This window comes from Neophocaena asiaeorientalis, unplaced genomic scaffold (genome assembly GCF_003031525.2).
Source record: "Neophocaena asiaeorientalis asiaeorientalis breed wild unplaced genomic scaffold, Neophocaena_asiaeorientalis_V1.1 scaffold593, whole genome shotgun sequence".
NCBI lineage: Eukaryota > Metazoa > Chordata > Mammalia > Artiodactyla > Phocoenidae > Neophocaena > Neophocaena asiaeorientalis.
Window position 1 is genome coordinate 536,925 of NW_020174701.1, and position 22,493 is coordinate 559,417.

Consider the following 22,493-nt stretch of genomic DNA (forward strand, 5'->3'; position numbering starts at 1 on the left):
GAGTGTCGGTCTGCAGCAGTTCCTTGCCTTCTCTTTACCTTTCATAACATTTGCATTCCTAAATAGTGCAGGTTTATTGTTTCATAGAATGTCCCTAATTTGGATTTAAGTGATTGTTTCCTCACTATTCAAGTTACGCATTTTTGGCAAGAAAAATACGTATCTGTATGCGTCTGTCCAGACGCCACGTGTCTATAGTGAATCACATCAGAGGGTACTTGGCGTCACTTTGTCCGTTACTGGTCGGGTTAACTTTACTTGGTTGAAGTGATGTCCATCATGTTTTCCCACTATATAAGTTATCTTATTTTGACAGTTGAAAAAAATATCAGGTACTTTGTGTAAAGTTATCTTCTTTTGTAATTGAAAAAATATCAGATACTTCGTCTAAAATTCTGTCTGAAAAAATATCAGATACTTTGTCTAAAATTCTGTCTCCCAACAAATTTTCACCTAATGGAGAAAATTAGCTATTACTTAACGATTGTTCCAGAATATGCTAAGCATCATTCTAAACTGATTAGTTGTTATTCTACAGGGAGAACTTCTGCTTATCTATCTACTTACACGTGGATTCATGAATGTTCTTATTCAGTTTCAATTCAATGTATTATATAGTCCATGACCATTGTTATTTCTTTTGATGGTCAGAACTGGCCCAGATTTGGCCAATGAGAACCCTGTCAGACTGAATCCTATACGTCTTAACGTGTGCTCCCATTTTTAAACCACTTTCTTTTCGGCATAAGGGTTTCCCTACTCTTCTTGTACTTTCCTTCCCTTAGCCCTGAAGTCAGCCATTTCTTTAAGAGCCCCAGTTCCTTTAAGTTAAAATGGTATTTGGGAACCCAGATCTGGGCACTACTTATGTTCATTGCTGCTGTAAACATCATTATCCAGTGGATAGAGTTTAAAAATTGATACTTATGTTTAAATCACAAGTTCATACAGATACTCTTAATTCCAGTCCAATACCTAGGGTTCTTCCCCCCCACCCCTGTTCTTGATTTCCATTTCCCTTCTCTCCTGGTGGGAAACCTAACTCCCAACAGCATTCATATCTCCATGTCTGGCCACTTGTGTAACATATGCTCAGTAGCTTCAGAATTGCTCTATCCGTACCATCATCAACAACAAACCTACTAAGTAGTGTTCAGTATTTCTTCATTTCTTCCTCCTTATGCTGAGAGTAAATAGGTAAAGTACAGTGCTTAAAATTCACTTGGATGAATTCCTTTTTTCTCCCTGTGATTATGGCATTCCTGCTTGGTAAACACATCTTAGTTTTTCTAGGTATTGCGACACTCCCCTTCACTGGAGATGAAGTGTATTTTTCTTGCAGCTTTATTGACATACACTGATACACAATAAAATACCTTTGTTTAACGTGTTTGATAAGTTGTGGCTCACACAGGCCTGTGACAGCCGCACCGTGAGCAAGATTAATGATGGATATGTTCAGTGTGGTGTCGCTTACATTTCTCTTTTTATGAGCATACTTTTGTATGTTTGAGTCATTTGCATATTCGTTTCTGTGAATTGACTGACTGTTCTTATCTGTAGTGTCCCCTCCCCACCTTTTAAAACAGGGCTGTTGGCCTTTTTCTTCTCTATTTTTAAGAGGTTTTCAATGTCTATTAGGGATATTAACTCTATAATATCAGTCACTCAGAAAATACTAATTGCAAATATATTTTCAGTTTGTCCTTTTACTTTGCTTTTAGTAAGTTTTAAATTTTTATGTAAGTGAATCTATCCATCTTTTTTCTTTAATAGTCTCTGGATTTTAATAGTTAGGAAGGTTTTTCCCACTGTCACATTTTAGAGGAATTCAGCCATTTTTGCTGGATTAGGGTTAGGGTTGCGCTTGTATGGTTTCATTTTTCTTATATTTGAATCTCCGATCCACTTAGAATTACCTCATTTTAAGGTGTGAATAATGAATCTGTTGTATTCATTTCTAGATGGCTTTCCGGTTGTGTCAACACTGGTTTTTAAAAATTTTATCATGGTGCTGGGACAACTGGATCTCCACATACAAAAGAATGAAATTGGACCCCTACCTCACATCATATAAACAATGAACTCCAGATGGATCATAAACCGAAAATTAATAGCTAGAACTATAAAAGTCTTAGAGGAAAACATAGGAGCAAATCTTTGCGGCCATGGATCTAGCAGAGGTTTTTTTAGACATGATATCAAAAGCACATGTGACAAAAGAAAAAATACATTGAAATTCATCAAACATTAAAACATCCTTGATGTTTCAAAGGATGTCATCAAGAAAATGAAGAACAACCCATGGAATGGGAGAAAATATTTGCAACTACTGAGTTCTGTGGAATGACTTAGGTTTTTTCTAGGCTTTTCCTACTCCTAGAGAGGGTTTAGCTTTCTACAGTCTTTCTAATCAATGACCACTTGCTCATCTGTTCCACTACCTTCATATTTTTTTCTCTTGCCTTTTTGTGTTCCTTATGCATGATTTGTTTCCTTACACTGTCACTTTAGACTGGTTTTATGAGAAAGCAAGAGTAAATCTTGCATGTTCCGTTTGCAGTGTTTAATCCCACGTAGATGTCTTTTGGAGAATTTCTAGTCACATCTCCTCTAATACTGCCCCTCTTCCGTTATCGAGACAATCTTCAGTGTCTATTAAGTGTATGTTGCAGCTTTCAATCTATGTTGGTCTCTGTATTTCCTGTCTTTCATATTTGCCATGTCTTTATATCTAGAGGATTCTTGGTGGTTTTCTTAATTTTTATCTTCTAATTCAATAGTTCTTTAACTCTGTCTAGTCTGCTGTGTCCCGACCTCTGCTGAATGTTTAATTAACGAATCATTTAATTTCTCATTTCTTAGAATCTACTGTTACAGTTTCATAAGCTCCTTCCCTGTTTTATTGATTCTGTCCTTCCTTTATGTCTTTCAGCACATTTAATATACGTACTTTAAACTCCTTTTTAGATTATACTATTCTTTCTACTTCCGCAGCTATAAATGCTCCTGTTTCTTGGGTTCCTTTGGTTGTCTGTCTTAGCATCAAATTTCATTACATGCTTTGTAATTTTTGGTTTGTGAGTTCAGCTTGCCTTGTTTTCTTTCAGGGGTTTTTTCTTCTTTTCTTCTCCCCATGCTCACCCTTTCCTGTAAGGCAGTTCTGAAGTTGCCCCAGCCTGACTTTTTGAAATCCTCAGCTCTGAAGAAGGTCTTGCAATAGGGTCTTTCAGAGAAACTGCCTCCAGTACTGACCAGCATGTGGTGCTTTGATTGTCTGTTGCACAGATACTTCTAATTCTTCCTTCATTGCAGGCAAGCACTTTCTTTTCATTTGAAATTGGAGTAGTGACTTGAGCTTTGTCACCTCTGTGCCTGTCTAGAAGATACAGTCCCGGGTCTCACAGCATGAGTCTGTTCACTGCCTCACAGGAGCAGTCTCAGGTTTCATTTCCTCCAGGGAGTTGCATCTTTGACCCCAGTGCCTGTTCCCCCTCTCAGCTCCCTGAGTTCCTCCTGGCTGGAGCCCCAGTTCACTACTGGGAGTTTATCACTGTTGTTTTTGGAAATGGCTGAATCCTCTGCTTTGAATACAGTATTCATCTGTTCAGGGTCAGCTGTATTCATCTATTCAAGGTCAGCTATTCAAGGTCAGCTCCTCCCTTTCTAGCCCATCATTTGTATGTATAAAGACCGTCCTATTTTTAGTAACTGAAGCATACTTTAAGTTACAGAAAGTCTTCAGTTCTAATCTTACACCCAATTTAAAGATTTCCCCTTCCCCCCCCATACGTGGGATGGGGGTGGTTTCTTCTTTTAACCTTCACTTTTCCCACTTATTCTTGTGCTTACTTTCAGGGTTGTGGAAGAAGAAAGAGGAAAGGGGCAAAGTCTGATGTGAATGGTGCTGTTTTAATCCAGCTAGGTGTCATGGCATAAATATAAGTGCCAGTTCTTTTGTGCTACACATAGTATGTTTTTTCAGAGGCTCTCATAAAACCCATCACTGCCCCAGAATAGGTAATATACTTCATATTTCATTTTTTGCAGCTCTTTCCCTCCCCTGTATCCTGGGCTCATCTCTTGCCAGTGAATACGCTTTTATTGCTTGAGTCATCTTACCCTCGGACACTTGTCTCATGGGTGGAGTTCCATTGAATGGGCTTCAAGCTGGACTTAAACTTGGCTCAAAGGAAGTGCATAAGTTTTGTCTTTTCTCCTAACTTTTAATTTTGGAAAACTTCAAGCCCACAGAAAAGTTGAAAGTATAGTGGATGAATAGCCATATGCCCTTCCCCCTAGATTCTCTGCCTGTTAATATTTTGCCTATGGGCTGACATTGATTTCTTTCTTCACTGAACTAATTGAGGATCACAGTGCAGACATTATATTACTGTATCCCTTAATACTTCTCTTTGCATGTATCTCCAAAAATCAAGGACAGTCTTGTGGGTAATGCATTTATTACACTCAGAAATTTGAACATTGTTATAACACTATTATCTTCTAGTCCATACTCAGATTTTTCCAGATGTTTCAATAGATGTCTTCTATAGCTGTTTTTCCTGCCTGATTGAGGATCCAATCAACATTGCAATTAGTTTTTCATGCTTCTTTACTCATGAAGACATCCCCAGCCCTTTTCGCCTTTCGTGACGGTGACATATTTTAGAGTCTGTGCCGGTTTCCTTGCGGAATACCTCTCCACTTAGATTTGTGTGATTGTTGTCTTATGATTAGATTCAAATTAAACACTTTTACTAATGCTTTGGTTAAGGCGATGTCCACCAGATTTCTCTGTAAAAGTACCTTTTTCCCTTTTAATCTGTGGAGTGTCATTTTAAGACTGAGTGGACATCCTATTCCCTAAAGTCTTTTATCTTGTGGTTTTAGCATCCATTGATAATTTTTACCTGAATCAATTATTATTACTTTGGTACTTACAATATGGTGACTTTGCAGTTCTGCCCTTTCTACAAATACTAGGTGGCATTCTTCTGTAGACGAGAGCTTTCCTCTTTCCTCTCATCTTTAAAGGAAATAATTTGTTACTAGTAGGCTCATGGATTTTTAAAAACGTATTCTCATCCACTCCTGTTACTGATTTTGATGTGTGACTTATTCCAAATTTGGCCTCTGGGAATCTGTGCATTCTTGGCCCTGCCAAACACTGTAAATGTAGCTTGTCCATCTGCTGGCTTTGCCCCCAGGTTATTAAGGCAAGCCCCTGTCAGCTCGTGCAGTTTGGACCTCTCCGTGCCAAGGAGCGCCCTTCCCTACATGGGAGATGTGTTTACATATACTCCCAAACTTAGGGTTCATGCGTCACATTTTCCTAAGTGCTCTCCCAGTGCTGCACCTAACGTGGGCCCTGTAGTTTCTAATGCTCAGTAGTCCCCACCCCACCCCACCCCCAAAGTAAGATGCCATCCCCCTCTTTCACAGGTTCTGTGAGAGCCTCCAGTACTCGATGTGATTTTGCACTCCACTGCTGTCCTGGGGAAAGAAAGAGAAAAGTCAGTGCTCTCTTGTCCTCTGAATACTCTTGCAGAACGTCCCTTTGAACCTCTTGTCTTTTCCTTTATGGCCTGGATAATGCGGTGCGCTAAGGTTCTTTTTAGTAAGTCCCACTCAGATCTTTAGAATGGGAGATATGTTAGTTTCCTAGGACTGCCGTTACAGCTGGGAAACAACAGAAATTTTGTCTCACGGTTCTAGAGGCCAGAAGTCCAAGAGATCAGGGTGTAGGCAGGATGCTTCCTTCTGAGGGCTCTGAGAGGGTTCTGTTCCATGCCTCTCCCCTGGCCTCTGGTGCTTTGCTGGCAGGCTGGTAGGCAGGATGCTTTCTTCTGAGGGCTCTGAGAGGTTCTGTTCCATGCCTCTCCCTTGGCCTCTGGTGCTTTGCTGGCGGGCTGGGTTGCAGAAGCATCACCTGGTCTCTGCCTTCATCTTCCCATGGCCTTCGTGGGTATGTATCTGTGTCCATATTTCCCCCTTTATAAGGACATCAGTCGTATTGGATTAAGTGCCTACCCTACTCCAGTATGGTCTCATTCTGACTTAACTGATTACATTTGCAGCTATCCTGTTTCCAAGTGAGATCCCAGTCTGAGGTAGGGGGCATGAGGACTTCAGCATATGAATTTGGTCACTTTTTAACCATTGTTCTTCAGAAATTCTGAGACAATTCAGCATTCTTTTATGTATGGACTTCTGTTTCATTTCTGATACGTGAAGTTTTTAATCTTATTTTTGAACACTGTGGACTGAGTTTGTCCCCCCCCCCAAATTCATACGTGTGAGAGCTAATCCCCAATGTGACGGTGTTTGGAGGTGTGAGACCTTTGGGAGGTGATTTTATGAAGGTGGATTAAGCCCTTATGAATAGGATTAGTGCCCTTATAAAAGGGACCCCAGACAACTCCATCATTCCTTCTGCCATGTGAGGGCACAGCAGAAAGACAGCCGTCTGTGAACTAAAAAGAAGGCCCTCACCAGACACCATAACTGCCAGCAAGACTTGGCAGCCTCTGGAACTGGGAGGAATAAAGTTGCGTTGTTAATAAGCCACCCAGTCTATGGTATTTCTGTTAAAGTAGACTGAATGGACTAAGACACATGAGGTATAGTTTAAAGGAAATGTTCTGTCATGTGTCCATATTAGGACCGCAGGATATGAACTTCCACCAGTTCTCATGTTTTGTCCAAAAATATTGGTATCCATATTTTTTTTAATTTTTGATGAAAATTTCAGAATTATATAAAGGTACAACATATGGTGAACCACAGCATTCTCATCAACCACCTTCAACAAGCTCCAGTGTTCTGCCACTTTTGTTTCATCTCCTCTCATCCCCAGTACCGTCTCTTCTTTTGATGTTCTTATCCTTTTTTTTTCTTAAAGGCTCACAAGTTGTACTGATTCACACTTAGGAAGGATGACAATTGGACCAGTGCAAAAAGGATTGAAAATGAGCTGATGAGATGGTTTTACATCAGTAGATTTTTATAGTGTTAAAGATGGAAAAATTGCCGAAGTGCCTTTACTCCAGTGGTTTCCAAATGAGTTTTGGCTAAGAAACCCATCTAATTAAACTTATCTGGGAATTCCAAATAAAAGCCCATAAAAAAAGTTACCATGGGGAAACCAAAACTCTACCACCTTTTCCACTTTTTATGTAAGTTGTAGAAGTCTGTGGAATCCTTTGGGCTCTGTAGAACATATTTTGAAAACCAAGGTAAAGTAACTTGTTTAAAGTTGTATAGAGATAGGACTAGGACATAGATCTCTTTTTTTTTTTTTTTTGGTACATTTTGATTGATTTATTTCTTTCATTTTATCTACAACCATACCAGTTCTTATATCACCGATACTCAGACTTTTGTCACAAGAAAAAAATGAGCAGATACTGCTCCCAAGATACTAACATTTTACACCAAGTAGAAGCTGAGTGGTTGGTTCACCATATCACGTATCACACCAGGCAGGGTGTTTCAGTCTCAGTCACTGCGGATGAAACCCTCTGTAGAGGAGAATCTGCCAACTGCATCTCAAATGTGTGTGAACGACAGATTTTCCCTGCCTGATATTAATGAACTGCAGATGGTAAATAGTTTTTCCCTTTAAAAAGTGGGTTTATTTCTCAGTCTGTTAAAATGGCAAATGCCCAAAACAAGCACACAGCTCCCTGCCACTGCAGGCTTGCCAAACTCTTTGTTCTTAAATAATCTTAAATATAACTGCCCTTTGCAGAGTTAATACTCTTACAATAGTAGCTAGCATTTAATGCTTGGAGAATCAAACTGATTTTGTCCATGATGCCGTCATTATAATTTCTAAGGGAAAAATATTATCAGTCCTGATAGGAACTCGCAAATAGAAGGTTTGGAGCTGCATTCCTTTTGTCCCCCTGAAAGATAGATAGATAGACAGACAGATAGACAGACAGGCCGGCAATTATATAATGGATATGGATATAGGGGATAAAAGAAAAAGGGGCAGAAACTGATGTCACATAGAGCCATAGTGGGTAGGCAGCTGGGGGCCAATGTACCTGTGTGACAAGAAAGAATGAACAAGGGGAGAAACAATAGTTAAACTGCTCAATTAGAAGTGCTGGCAAGAACAGCTTGGGGAAGGCAGCCTGCCTGTGTCCTTTTTTTTGAATTTTTGAATTTTATTTTTGTATACAGCAGGATCTTATTAGTTATCCACTTTATACATATTAGTATATATATGTCAATCCCAATCTCCCAGTTCATCACACCACCACCCCTCCCCCACCACTTTTCCCCCTTGGTGTCCATACGTTTGTTGTCTACATCTGTGTCTCTATTTCTGCGCTGCAAACCAGTTCATCTGTACCATTAGTATGTATAGTATCATGTCATCTGGAAACACTGACAGTTTTACTTCTTCTTTTCCAATTTGTATTCCTTTTATTTCTTTTTCTTCTCTGATTGCTGTGGCTAGGACTTCCAAAACTATGTTGAATAATAGTGGGGAGAGTGGACATCCTTGTCTTGTTCCTGATCTTAGAGGAAATGCTTTCAGTTTTTCACCATTGAGAATGATGTTTGCTGTCAGTTTGTCATACATGGGCTTTATTATGTTGAGGTAGGTTTCCTCTGTGCCCACTTTCTGGAGAGTTTTTATCATAAATGATTTTTTGGTTGGAATGTCCTATAAATAATCAATTAAATCTATCTGGTCTGTTGTGTCATTTAAAGCTTGTGTTTCCTTATTAATTTTCTGTTTGGATGATCTGTCCATTGGTGTAAGTGAGGTGTTAAAGTCCCCCACTATTATTGTGTTACTGTTGATTTTCCCTTTTATAGCTGTTAGCAGTTGTGTTATGTATTGAGGTGCTCCTTTGTTGGGTGCATATATATTTATAATTGTTATATCTTCTTCTTGGATTGACCCTTTGATCATTATATAGTGTCCTTCCTTGTCTCTGGTAACATTCTTTATTTTAAAATCTATTTTACCTGATATGAGTATTGCTACTCCAGCTTCCTTTTGATTTCCATTTGCATGGAATATCTTTTTCCATCCCCTCACTTGCAGTCTGTATGTGTCCCTAGGGGTCTGAAGTGGGTCCCTTTTAGACGGTATATATATGGGTCTTGTTTTTGTATCCATTCAGTGAGCCTGTGTCTTTTGGTTGGAGCATTTAATCCATTCACGTTTAAGGTAATTATCGATATGTATGTCCCTGTTACTCTTCTCTTAATTGTTATGGTTTTTTTTTTTTTTTTTGTAGGTCCTTTTCTTCTCTTGTGTTTCCCACTTAGAGAAGTTCCTTTAGCATTTGTTGTAGAGCTGAATTCGTATAGCTTTTGCTTGTCTGTAAAGCTTTAGATTTCTTCATCGAATCTGAATGAGATCCTTGCCTGGTAGAGTAATCTTCGTTGTAGGTTCTTCCCTTTCATCAGTTTAAATATGTCATGCCACTCCCTTCTGGCTTGTAGACTTTCTGCTGAGAAATAGCTGTTAACCTTATGGGAGTTCCCTTGTATGTTATTTGTCGTTTTTCCCTTGCTGCTTTCAATAATTTTTCTTTGTCTTTAATTTTTGCCAGTTTGATTACTGTGTGTCTCGGCATGTTTCTCCTTCGGTTTATCCTGCCTGGGACTCTCTCTGCTTCCTGGACTTGTGTGGCTGTTTCCTTTCCCATGTTAGGGAAGTTTTCGACTATAATCTCTTCAAATATTGTCTCAGGTCCTTTCTCTCTCTCTTCTCCTTCTGGAACCCCTATAATGCTAATGTTGTGTTTAATGTTGTCCCAGAGGTCTCTTAGGCTGTCTTCATTTCTTTTCATTCTTTTTTCTTTATTCTGTTCTGCAGCAGTGAATTCCACCATTCTGTCTTCCAGGTCACCTATCTGTTCTTCTGCCTCAGTTATTCTGCTATTGATTCCTTCTAGTGTAGGTTTCTTTTCAGTTATTGTATTGTTTATCTCTGTTTGTTTGTTCTTTAATTCTTCTAGGTCTTTGTTTCACATTTCTTGCATCTTCTCAATCTTTGCCTCCATTCTTTTTCCAAGGTCCTGGATCCTCTTCGCTTTCATTATTCTTTATTCTTTTTCTGGAAGGTTGCCTATCTCCACTTTATTTAGTTGTTTTTCTGGGGTTTTATCTTGTTCCTTCATCCGGTACATAGCCCTCTGCCTTTTCATCTTGTCTATCTTTCTGTGAATGTGGTTTTTGTTCCACAGGCTGCAGGATTATAATTCTTCTTCCTTCTGGTGTCTGCCCTCTCTTTATTTTTTTTTAATTTATATTTTATTGAAGTATAGTTGAATTACAGTGTCGTGTTAATTTTTGCTGTACAGCAGTGTAACTCATATATATATATATATATATATATACACATATATGTATGTGTGTACACACACACACACATTCTTTCATATTCTTTTCCATTGTGGTTTATCACAGGATATTGAATATAGTTCCCTGTGCTCTACTGTAGAACCTTGTTGTTTATCTGTTCTCTGTATAATAGTAGTTTGCATCTGTCAACCCTGAACTCCCTGTCCAACCCTCTCCCCTGCCCCGACCTTGGCAACCACCAGTCTGTTCTCTATGGGACACAGATCTCTTGACTAACAAGGAAGTGTTCTTTTTTGGTTCTTACTATTCCTTTTAACAGTTTTCAAAATAATTTATTTCTTATTTGGGTCCCAGACACAGGGTATATAATTAAAATATGGCCTTCATTCCTGTAGGAAAGCATGGCACAGAGGCATTTTCTTTCCTTCTGCCTAACTCAGTGTGTCTACGACCTTTGAGCTTTGCCACAGCAGATGAATTGTGTTGAAAGTTAAAATAGAATACATTGGGTTTCTAGATGGAATTGTTTTCTTAATTTCATTTTCCTGTTGTTCATTGAATGGATATGGGTGAACAGTTGATTCTTGTATATTGATCTTGTAACTTTGTTGAACTAGATTGTTACTTTCTAGTTTTGATACCCTAAATTTGAATAAGATTTTTAAAGCAAGTTTATTTTTACATATTTTTAAATATTTTTACATATTATGAAATTCACTTACTGTAATTCCATGATTTTTAGAAATGTATAAAATCATACAGTAGTCACCACAATCTAGTTTTAGAACATTTTCATCATCCCCAAAAGTTCAGTCTTTATAAATTGGACTTTTCTATACATTTTATATGAATGGAGTCACACAGTATACAAGGTTTCATGTCTGGCTTCTTTCACCTAGCAGAATGTTTTTGAGGTTCGTCCACGTATCCTAGTGTGCTCCTTTCAGTTGCTGAATAGCAAGACAGTTTATGGATATAGCACATTTTGTTTATCCATTCACCAGTTGTTGGACATTTGCAGTGTTTCCATGTTCTGGCTCTGAATAATGTTATGGATATTCCTGTTCATGTCTCAGTGTGGACGTAAGGTACGGGTTCTCTTGGATAGACTCCTAGGGGGAAAATTGCTGGGTTGCGTGGTGAACTTAAATTTAACTTTCCACGAAATTGGCAGACTGGTTTCCAGAGCAGAAATAACGAGTGTTCCAGGTCCCCACACCCTCTCCAATGCTTGTTATTTTCTGCCTTTTTGATTATAGCTGTTGTGGAGGGTGAATAACGGGATTTCATTGCGGGTTTGATTTGCATTTTCCTGAGGGCTAGTGATATTGAGCATCTTTTCATGTGCTTGTCAGCTATTTATAGATCGTTTCTGGAGATGTGTCTATTTGGACCTTTTGCCCATTTTTATGTGGGTTGTCTTTTTAACATTGAGAGTTCTTTGTGTAGTTTGGAAACCAGTCCCTTATCAACACATGATTTGCAAAAGTGTTCTCTTAATCTGTAACTTCTCTTTTCGGTTTTGTTTTTTTTTTTTTTTTTTTTTTTTGCCGTACTCGGGCCTCTCACTGCTGTGGCCTCTCGTGTTGCGGAGCACGGGCTCACGGGCTCCGGATGCACAGGTTCAGCGGCCATGGCTCACGGGCCCGGCCACTCCGCAGCATGCGGGATCCTCCCGGACCAGGGCACGAACCCGCGTCCCCTGCATCGGCAGGCGGACTCTCAACCACTGCGCCACCAGGGAAGCCCTCTTTTCGTTTTCATATTAGTGTTTTTTAGAAACTCAAGCATTTCATTGTGATGTAGTCCAACTTACCAACTTTTTATTTTATGGATGGTACCTTTGGTATCATATCTCAGAACATTTTGCCAACCCCAAATCACAGAGATTTCTTTCCCCCATGTTTTCTTCAAATATTTACAGTTTTAGCTGTTAACGTTTCAGTCTATTATTCATTTCTTAAAAGATTTATTTATTTATTTCATTTTTGGCTGCATCACGTCCTAGTTGTGGCATGCGAGGTCTTCATTGAGACACGTGGGATCTTTTGTTGTGGTGCACAGGCTCTTCGTTGTAGTGTGTGGGCTTCTCTTTAGTTGTGGCATGCAGGTTTTCTCTCTCTAGTTGTGGCGTGCGGGTTCCAGAGCGCGTGGGCTCTGTAGTTTGCTGCACACAGGCTCTAGTTGAGGCGCGCGAGCTCAGTAGTAGTGGCGCGCCAGCTTAGTTGCCCCGCGGCATGTGGGATCTTAGTTCCCTAACCAGGGATCGAACCCATGTCCCTGCATTGGAAGGCACATTGTTTACCACTGGACCACCAGGGAAGTCCCTGTTATTCATTTTGATTTCACTTTTATATATGGTGTAAGGTTAGCGTCTAAATTCATATTTTTGCATGTATTTCTAGTTGTCTTGCCACCATTTGTTGAAAGTCTATCCTTTTTTCCGTTGGTTTGTTTTGGCAAAAATCAACCATAAACGTAAGGAATTCTGGACTCTCAATTTCGTTCTTTTGATTTACCTAACTATTTTTGTGCCAATACCACACTGTCCTGATTACTGTGGCTTTATAGCAAGTTTTGAAATCAGGTAGCATGTATCCTCCAACTTTGTTCTTTTTCAGAATGCATTTGGGTATTCTAGCTCCTTTGAATTTTATATAAATTTTAGGATTGGTTTGTCCATTTCTACAAAAAAGCCTGCTGGGATTTTGATAGTGAATGCATTGAATTTGTAGATCAGTTTGTGTAGGATTGTCATCTTGACAATACAATATTAAGTGTTCAGCCCATGAACATGAAACGTCTTGCCACTTATTTAGATCTCCTTCATTTATTATAGTTTTAACTGTACAAGTCCTGCATATCCTTTATTAAATTTATTCCTGTTGCTATTCTTTTTTCTTAAATATTTATTTTGTTTATTTTTTTCTTTGGCTGCATCGGGTCTTAGTTGCGGCATGTGAGGTCTTCATTGAGGCACGTGGGATCTTTTGTTGCAGCACAGGCTCTTTGTTCTGGCGTACAGGTTTTCTCTCAGTAGTTGTGGCATGTGGGCTTAGTTGCCCCACAGCATGGGGGATCTTAGTTCACCGACCAGGGATTGAACCTGTGTCCCCTGCATTGGAAGGATTCTTTACCCCACTGAACCACCAGGAAATTCCCCTGTTGTTATTCTTTTTGATGCTATTGTGAATGGAATTGTTTTAATGTCAGTTTTCTGTTACTTGTTGCTAGTGTATAGACATAATTGATTTTTGCACCTGCAACCTTGCTGAACTCGTTTATTACTTTCTAGTAGGATTTTGTGGATTCCATTTGCTTTTCTTTGTATAGGATTCTATCATCTGCACATAAAAACCTCTTCCTTTCTAATTTGGGCCCTTAATTTACTTTACTTTTCTGTTCTTTGCCTTTTTTTTCTTATTGCACTTTTTAGAACCTCCAGTATATTGTTGAATAGAAGTGGTCAGGGTGGACATCCTTGTTATGTTTCTGACTTAGAGGAGAAATAATTCAGTCATCCATCATTAAATATGATGTTCACTGTTGATTTTTTTGTAGATTCCCTTTATCAGATTGAAGATGTTCCATCTATTCTTTGTTGAGAGTTTTTGCCATGAGTGTTGTTGGATTTTGTCAAATGCTTTTCCCGTATCTATTGAGATGATCATGTTTTCTTTTATTAAAATGTAGTCTTACATTAATTGATTTTGAAACATTAAACCAACTTTGCATTCCTATGATAAATCCCACCTGGTCATGGTGGACAGTCCTTTTTATTTCTTGCTTGATTTTTTGTTATGTATTTGGAATGGCTCCAGTATCAGGGTAATACTGGGCTCATAGAATGAGTTGGAGAATGTTGTCTTTCCTCTATTTGTGAAATAGTTTGTTGAAGATTGGAATTATTTCTTCTTTTAAATATTTGATAGAATTTACCAGGGAGGTCCTCTGGGCCTGAGCTTCTCTTTGTGAGAAGATGTTAAATTACTGATTCAATTTCTTTACTTTTCTGTGTCTATTCAGATTTTCTGTTTTCCTAGTGAGCTAGTGGTAGTTTGTGTCTTTCAAGAAATGTTTGCATATCATCTAAGTCATTGAATTTATTGGCATAAAGTTAATAATATTCTCTTATACAATATTAGCATCTGTAATGTCTGTAGTGATGTCACTCTTCCGACTCTTGATATTGTAAATATGTATTCTCTCTTTTTATCAGTCTAGCTAGAAGTTATTAATTATATTGAGCTTCTCAAAGAACTAGCTCTCAGTTTAATTCATTTTTTCTATTATTTTTCCCTTTTATCTTTATTATTTCCTGCCTTCCACTTCCTTTGCATTTAATTTGCTCTTTTTCTAGTTTATCAAGGTATAAGCTGAGGTCATTGATTTGAAAACTTTCTTCTTGCCTAATATGGATGTGTTCCTTTTTTTTTGTGGTACGCGGGCCTCTCACTGCTGTGGCCTCTCCCGTTGCGGAGCACAGGCTCCGGACGCACAGGCCCAACGGCCATGGTCCACAGGCCCAGCCGCTCCGCAGCATGTGGGATCCTCCCAGACCAGGGCACGAACCCGTGTCCCCTGCATCAGCAGGCGGACTTTCAGCCACTGCGCCACCAGGGAAGCCCCATAATATAGATGTTTAATGTTATAAGTATTCCTCTAACTATTGCTTTAGTGGCATCCTACAAATTTGGATATGTTGTGCTTTCGTTTTCATAGTTCAAAATTCTTTTCTAAATTTCCTTTTCATATCTTTTTTTTAAAATAAATTTATTTTATTTATTTTTATTTTTGGGGGGCTGCGTTGGGTCTTCGTTGCTGTGCGCGGGCTTTCTCTAGTTGCGGTGAGCAGGGGGCTACTCTTCATTGTGGTGCGCAGCCTTCTCATTGCAGTGACTTCTCTTGTTGTGGAGCATGGGCTCCAGGCACATGGGCTTCAGTAGTTGTGGCACTCGGGCTCAGTAGTTGTGGCACACAGGCTCAGTAGTTGTGGCGTGTGGGCTTAGTTGCTCCACGGCATGTGGGATCTTCCTAGACCAGGGATCGAACTCGTGTCCCCTGCATTGGCAGGTGGATTCTTAACCACTGCACCACTGGGGAAGTCCCTCATATGTTTTTTGATCCATGGGTTATTTAGAAGTGCATTACATAGTTTCCAAATATTTGGGGATTTTTCAAGGAGCTTTCTGTTTTGGATTTCTAATTTAGTTATATTCTGGTCAAAGAACACACATATTTTGTATGATTTGAGTCCTTTTGAATTTATTGACTCTTGTTTTATGGCCCAGAATATTGTCTGAGTGATTGTTCTGTATGCACTTGAGAAGAACATGTGTTTTGATGTTTTGATGGAGTATTCTCTGAATGTCAATTAGGTAAAGTTGGTGGTTAGTGCTGTTCAAATCTACTGTACCCTTGCTGATTTTCTGTTCTGGCACTTATTGAAAGAAGGGTATTGAAATCTCCACCCATAATTGATCTATTACTCTTTGCAGTTCTTTCAGTTTTGGCTTCATGTATTTTGAAGCTCCGTCATTAAGTTCATAAATATTTAGGAATGTTATATTCTCTTGATTAAATGACCCCCTTATCCTTATGAAATGATCATCTTCATTTTAAGTACTATTCTTTGCTCTGAACTCTACTTTGATATCAGTATATTCACTGTAGCTTTCTTTTGACAAGTGTTAGCATGGTGTATCTTTTTCTGTTTTTATTTTTAATCTTTGTTAATTTGTTTCTTCATATTTAAATTGTGTTTCATGTATGCAGCACATAATTCGGTTTTGCTTTTTAAATCTTAACTGACAGTCTCTGCATCTGAAAATTGGTATGTTTCAGCTTTGCACAGTGGCAGTATTATAGCCAATGAGGTTTATCTGAGGCATGATTATTGCTAATTGAAAACTCTTCCGAATACCCTGCCATGATGACTTGAAATACAGTCAGCACTGGCAATTTTTGACAGTCTCTACAGAGACTGAATTTTTTTTTAATGGTATGTTTATACTACTTCCTTTTAATACGATTATTGATATGATTGTGTCTATCATCCTGCTATTTGTTTCCTATTTGTCCCATATGTTTCTTGTTCCCATCCTCCTCTCTTTCTTGTTTTCATTAATCAGGTGTTTTTTTAAAAATTCCATTTATATCCTCTTCTTACTCCTTAGCTGTAACTCTTTGGATTTTTTTTTTCACTTTAATTGTTACTTTAGCCTATACAACTTTCACTTATCACAGTCTGCTCTCACGGGATATTATACCATTTCATGTGTCGTATAAGACTTTACAGTAGTGTACTTCCATTTCTCCCCTCCCAGGCTTTGTACTGTCATTTGTCAAGCATTTTATTTCCATCTGTGTTTTATACCCCACAATACGTTGTTTGTTTTACTTCTGCCTGTAGGTCTTCCTTTAGCAATTTTTAGTGCTGGTCTTTTTGTCATGAATTCCTTTTATTTGTCTTTCTTTTTTTCTTTATTAAGATATAATTCACATACCATACCATTTACATATTCAAAGTGGACAATTCAGTGTTTTTAGCACATTGATAGAATTGTGCCACCTTTATTACAGTTTTACTTTAGAATAGTTTTACCCCTCCCCCAAAGAAACCCCATCCCCATTATTAGTTGTTCTGCTCCTCCCCTATTCACACTTTTGGTGAGGGAGGGATCCCCCACCCTAAATACTACAAGATGGCCAACACACAACGCCCAGCCCTGGACAGGTGAGACAAACAGCAGTTTATTAGACACATACTCGTGGCTCAGGGGAGGAGGAAACCCCACAAGAGAGGGGCCTCGTACGTGTTGTGCTTGGGAGCAGAGTGGACAAACATGGACTTTGGGAGGCAGGCTTTATAAGGACATGAGAATGAGCCACCCTGGTTCCCATGAGGGGACGTGATTGGCTCGTCTGAACAGTTTCACGGGCTGGCAGAGAAGTGAAGCTTGTGGGATTAGGAACATGGTAGGATGGGGCTGGTACAGTTGAGGGGGACCTTTTTCACTGGGAGGGCATATCTGGTGAAAGGCGGGAAACTCATGGTGGTTGGGCCTTTGGGGCCCCATGAGGCTCAGGGATGTGCAGGCAGCCCGTACTGTTGAATCTTAACTTCAGACCTTACACCACAGCAGTCAGTCCCCTTTCTTCTCCAGCCCCTGGCAACCACAGATCTACTTTCTGCGTCTGTGGATTTGCCTCTTCTGGACATTTCATACAGATGGACTCATACGATATGTGGTATTTTGTGTCTGGCTTTTTCCCCTTAGCATTATGTTTTCAAGGGTCCTAGCATGTATCAGTACTTCACTCCTTTTATTGCTGGTTATTATGCCACTCTGTGGATATACCACATTTTATTTATCTATTCCTCAGTTGATGGGCATTTGGGTTGTTCCATGTTTTTGGCTGTTATGAATAATGGTGCCATGAACATTTGTGTATACATTTTTGTGTGGATGTTTGTTTTCACTTTTAGTTGGTATATACATAGATTTTCCTTTATTTTTGAAAGCTTTTTGGCTGGATATAAAATTTGGGTTGATACGCTTCTTTCTTTCAGCGCTTTTAAGATACTCCTCCACTGTCCTCTAGTTTGCATTATTTCTGATAAGAAATCTGCTGTCATCCTTTTTTCTTTTTTAAACTTTTTATTTTATATTGGAATATAGCTGATTAACAATGTTGTGATAGTTTCAGGTGCACAGCAAGCAACTCAGCCATACATATACATGTATCCATTCTCCCCACAAAGTCCCCTTCCATCCAGGCTACCACATAACATTGATCAGAGTCCCCTGTGCTATACAGTGGGTCCTTGTTGGTTATCCATTTTAAATATAGCAGTGTGTACACGTCAGTCCCATACTCCCTAACTGTCTCTTCCCCCTATCCTTCCCCCCTGGTAACCTCCCTTTATTCTCCAAATCTGTGAGTCTCTTTCTGTTTTTGTAAATAAGTTCATTTGTATCATTTCCTTTTAGATTCTAAATATAAGGGGTATCATACGATATTTCTCTTTCTCTGTCTGACTTCACTCAGTATGACAATCTCTAGGTCCATCCATGTTGCTGCAAATGGCATTATTTCATTCTTTTTAATGGCTGAGTAATATTCCATTGTATATATGTACATCTTCTTTATCCACTCCTCTGCTGATGGATATTTAGGTTTCTTCCATGTATTCGCTGTTGTAAACAGTGCTGCAGTGAACATTGGGGTGCATGTATCCTTTCAGACCACTTTTTTTTCTGGATATATTCCCAGTAGTGGGATTGCTGGGTCGTATGGTAGTTCTCCATAGTGGCTGTATCAATTTACATTCCCACCAGCAGCGCAAGAGGGTTCCCTTTTCTCCACACCCTCTCCAGCATTTATATTGTTTGTGGATTTTTTGATGATAGCCATTTTGACTGGTGTGAGGTGATACCTCATTGTAGTTTTGATTTGCATTTCTCTAATAATTAGCGATGTTGAACATCTTTTCATGTGCCTCTTGGCCATCTGTGTGTCTTCTTTGGAGAAGTGTCTATTTAAGTCTTCTGCCCATTTTTTGATTGGGTTGTTTTTTTTTGATGATATTAAGCCTCTTGAGATGTTTGTAAATTTTGGAGACTAATCCCTTTTTGGTCACATCATTTGCAAATATTTTCTCCCAACCTGTGGGTTGTCTTTTCATTTTGTTTATGGTTTCCTTTGCTGTGCAAAAGCTTTTGAGTTTAATTAGGTTCCATTTGTTTATTTTTGTTTTTATTTCCATCACTCTGGGAGACAGATCAAAAAAGATATTGCTGTGATTTATGTCAGAGAGTGTTCTTCCTGTGTTTTCCTCTAGGAGTTTTATAGTGTCCGGTCTCACATTTAGGTCTTTAATCCATTTTGAGCTTATTTTTGTGTATGGTGTTAAAGAATTATCTAATTTCAGTTTTGTACATGTAGCTGTCCAGTTTTCCCAGCAATATTTGTTGAAGAAACTGTCTTTCCACCATTGTGTACTCTTGCCTCCTTTGTTTTAGGTTAATTGACCATAGGGTTTATTTCTGGGCTTTCTATCCTGTTCCCTTGATCTATATTTCTATTTTTATACCACTACCGTACTGTTTTGATGACTATAGCTTTGTAGTATAGTCTGAAGTCAGGGAGCCTGATTCTTCCAGCTTCGTTTTTCTTTCTCAAGATTGCTTTAACCTTATAATATACACTAATATATATAAAATAGGTTAATGATAAAAAAATAAAATAAAAGATTGCTTTGGCTTGCTGTCATCCTTATCTTACTCCTTTGAACATACAATGTTTTGGCTGCTTTTAAGTTTTTCTTTTCATCATTGGCTTTAAACAGTGTGGTTACGATATGCTTTGGTGTCGTTTTCTTCATGTTTCTTGTGTTTAGGGTTTCCTGAAATTCTTGGATCTGTGGGTTTATAGTTTTCATCGGATTTGTAAACACATCAGCCATTGTTTTCTTCAGATATTTGTTCTGTCCCACCCGCACTGTGGGACTCCAGTTATTCATACAGTAGGTTGCTTGAAGTTGTCCCACAAAGAATAACTGACATTCTTTTAATTTGGCAGATTTCCTTTTTCCCTGTGTCTTTTATTTTGGATAGTTTCTATTGCTATGCCATTCAGTTCAGTATCTTTTCTAAAATCTAATCTGCTGTCCATCTCATCCAGTATATTTTTCATCTCAGATATTGTGGTTTCCATCTCTAGAAGTTTGGTTTGGGTCTTTTTTGTATCTTCTAGTTTCTGCTTAAGTTTTGAGGATATGGAATACAGTTACAATAACTATGTGTCTTTGTCTGCTAATTCTAGTATCTGTGTCAGTTTCTCTTGACTGATTATTCTCTTTAGTATGAGATGTCTTTTTCTGCCTTCTTGCATTCCTGACAGTCTTTGACTGGGTGCCTGACATGTGAAATTTACTTTGTTGGATGCCAGATCATTTGGTCTTCCTCTCAGTCTTCTTGAGCTTTGTCTTGGGATGCAGTTAAGTTACTTGGAAGCAGTTTGATCCTTTCAGGTCTTTTATGATGTGTTAAGTGGGTTTGTTGCCATGGTCAGTCTGGGTTAATTATTCTCTACTACAGAGGCAGGACCTTCCTAATACTAAATGCCCTTGAATTACATGTTTTTACATGCTGTCTGTGGAGGGGGCACTGTGGCAGACTGTGAGTGCCACTAGTTCTTTCCCAGCCTCAGGGAGTTTCCTTACACATGTTCCCTGGTCAGTGCTCTCCTGCATACTTGAGGGGACCTGCAGACCTGTAGGATTCTCTCCTTGCAGGGCTGCTCTCTTCTGTCTGGTAGCCTGTGCTGTGAACTCTGGCTTGCCTTGGTCTCCCTGCGCTGTCAGCCAAGGGAGGCCTCTGTGCTCTGCCACACTGCACTCTCTCTGCACCCCGGCCCAGGGACTCCCCTCAGGTCAAGCACAGGGCTCCTCATTTGTTTTCCAAAGCTCAGGATCACTGCCTTCTGTTCTTTGAGGTCTTACTCTTGAAAATTGTTTGTTTTCCCCTTAGGTTATTTCAGCTGGGAAGCTAAATTCAGTTCCTTTTACTCCATCTTGGATGGAAGAGAATCTGCCCAGAGGGTTTTGACAGATGAATAAACTACTTGGGATCCAAACTATTAAATGAATTATTTTTCCAGCAGAGATTTTTGTTAGTATTTAAAATTCTTTTCCTGATAAACTTCTTGGTTTAATTAAGTTTTCTGTTACCTTTATAGCTTGCCTCTGAAGATTGATTTGCTAGATAGTCCAGACTTACTGGAAACAACCATTGATGATGTAGTTGGGGCACCTGACACCATGGCCATGTCCCAAGCCCCAGGTGAAGTGAGCACAGCCACCAGGCAGGCTGGATTAGAGGGGCTGGAAGGTGAGTGAGGAGTAACTAAACGTTCTGTGTAACATCACTGGCATCGCCCTAGTCTGCCCGCCTTTGAAATGAGCTGTTTAAGGCAGTTCCTCTAAGAATATTTTATGCAGTGGTTGGATTTGAAATGTTACTGTAGAATAGTTATGCCTTCTTGCCTTTTTGGCTTAAGGGTCCATTGAAATATTTAAGATCACATAATTGAGACCATTAAACATTTGTATCATTTATAAGTTCTTAAACATTTTTGAATTTTCAAATTTGCTTTTTACTTTGTTTCTTGAGTGAAAATTAAGAGTAAAAAGTTTCCTTAGAGATCTAGGGCACAGGATTGAATGAATGTTTGGACATTCCATTAGTTCACAGATAGTATTTTGTTATTAATGAGGGCTGTTGTTGCCCAGACCCACGAACATAAATAATCCAGAAGGAATGCTGCCTTCCTTAAGTTTTTAGAAGGTTAAAAGGAAACAGTAAGTTGCACATTGAAAATTTCTGTATACTTGTGAGTTTGATTTGATATTAAAGCATAAACTGTCTTTAAACAGGAGCTTTCTGTTGAATCTCAGTGTGTGTTCATTTAAAAGCAGCTTATGTTTATGTGGCTCTTGCCAATTTTGATTTGTTGCTAAAATTAAGACACTCTCTTTAAACAACTTATTGGAAATTGCCAGTGAGTATGCTGTTGTCTCTGAGGAGTGTAGAATACAGCAATAGTATTTAGTAATTTAGAAAGAAGCATTAACGAAAAGTTGCACAGTGCTTCTGCTTCATAGAACATGCTGAAGTACTGCTGGTAACTGGAATTAAAAATTTGTTCTGGGGCTTCCCTGGTGATGCAGTGGTTAAGAATCCGCCTGCCAGTGCAGGAGACACGGGTTCCAGGAAGATCCCACGTGCCGCGGAATAACTAAGCCCGTGTGCCACAACTACTGAGCCTGCGCTCTAGAGCCCACGAGGCACAACTACTGAGCCCACGCGCCACAACTACTGAAGCCCACACGCCTGGAGCCAGTGCTCTGGAACAAGAGAAGCCACCGCAGTGAGAAGCCCGCGCACCGCAACGAAGAGTAGCCCCCGCACGCAGAAACGAAGACCCAATGCAGCCAAAAATAAATAAGTAAATTTATTTTAAAGAAGAATCACCTGGAGAATTTTAAAAACTACCAATACCAGAAAACTACATTCAGAAATCTGATATCATTGTTCTAGGGTCAGCTCTGGGAATCAGTATTTCTTAAAAATTCCACATCTTATTCTAAT

At 39.1% G+C, this 22,493-nt stretch overlaps 1 protein-coding gene and 1 non-coding gene across 9 annotated transcripts in view; both read left to right on the forward strand.

Annotated features, from left to right (window-relative positions):
* The window catches only part of EPB41L5 (erythrocyte membrane protein band 4.1 like 5), a 131,779-nt gene that overhangs the window by 76,381 nt on the left and 32,905 nt on the right, over positions 1-22,493 (forward strand). For all 8 annotated transcript variants that reach the window (XM_024759166.1, XM_024759167.1, XM_024759168.1 and 5 more), the window contains one exon: positions 21,082-21,233. In XM_024759166.1, the coding sequence (XP_024614934.1) occupies positions 21,082-21,233 (152 nt within the window). The remainder of the gene's footprint in view (positions 1-21,081; positions 21,234-22,493) is intronic.
* Positions 16,181-16,321, forward strand: LOC112409215 (U4 spliceosomal RNA). The gene has a single exon (XR_003005128.1). It is a non-coding gene; the product is annotated as a U4 spliceosomal RNA (small nuclear RNA).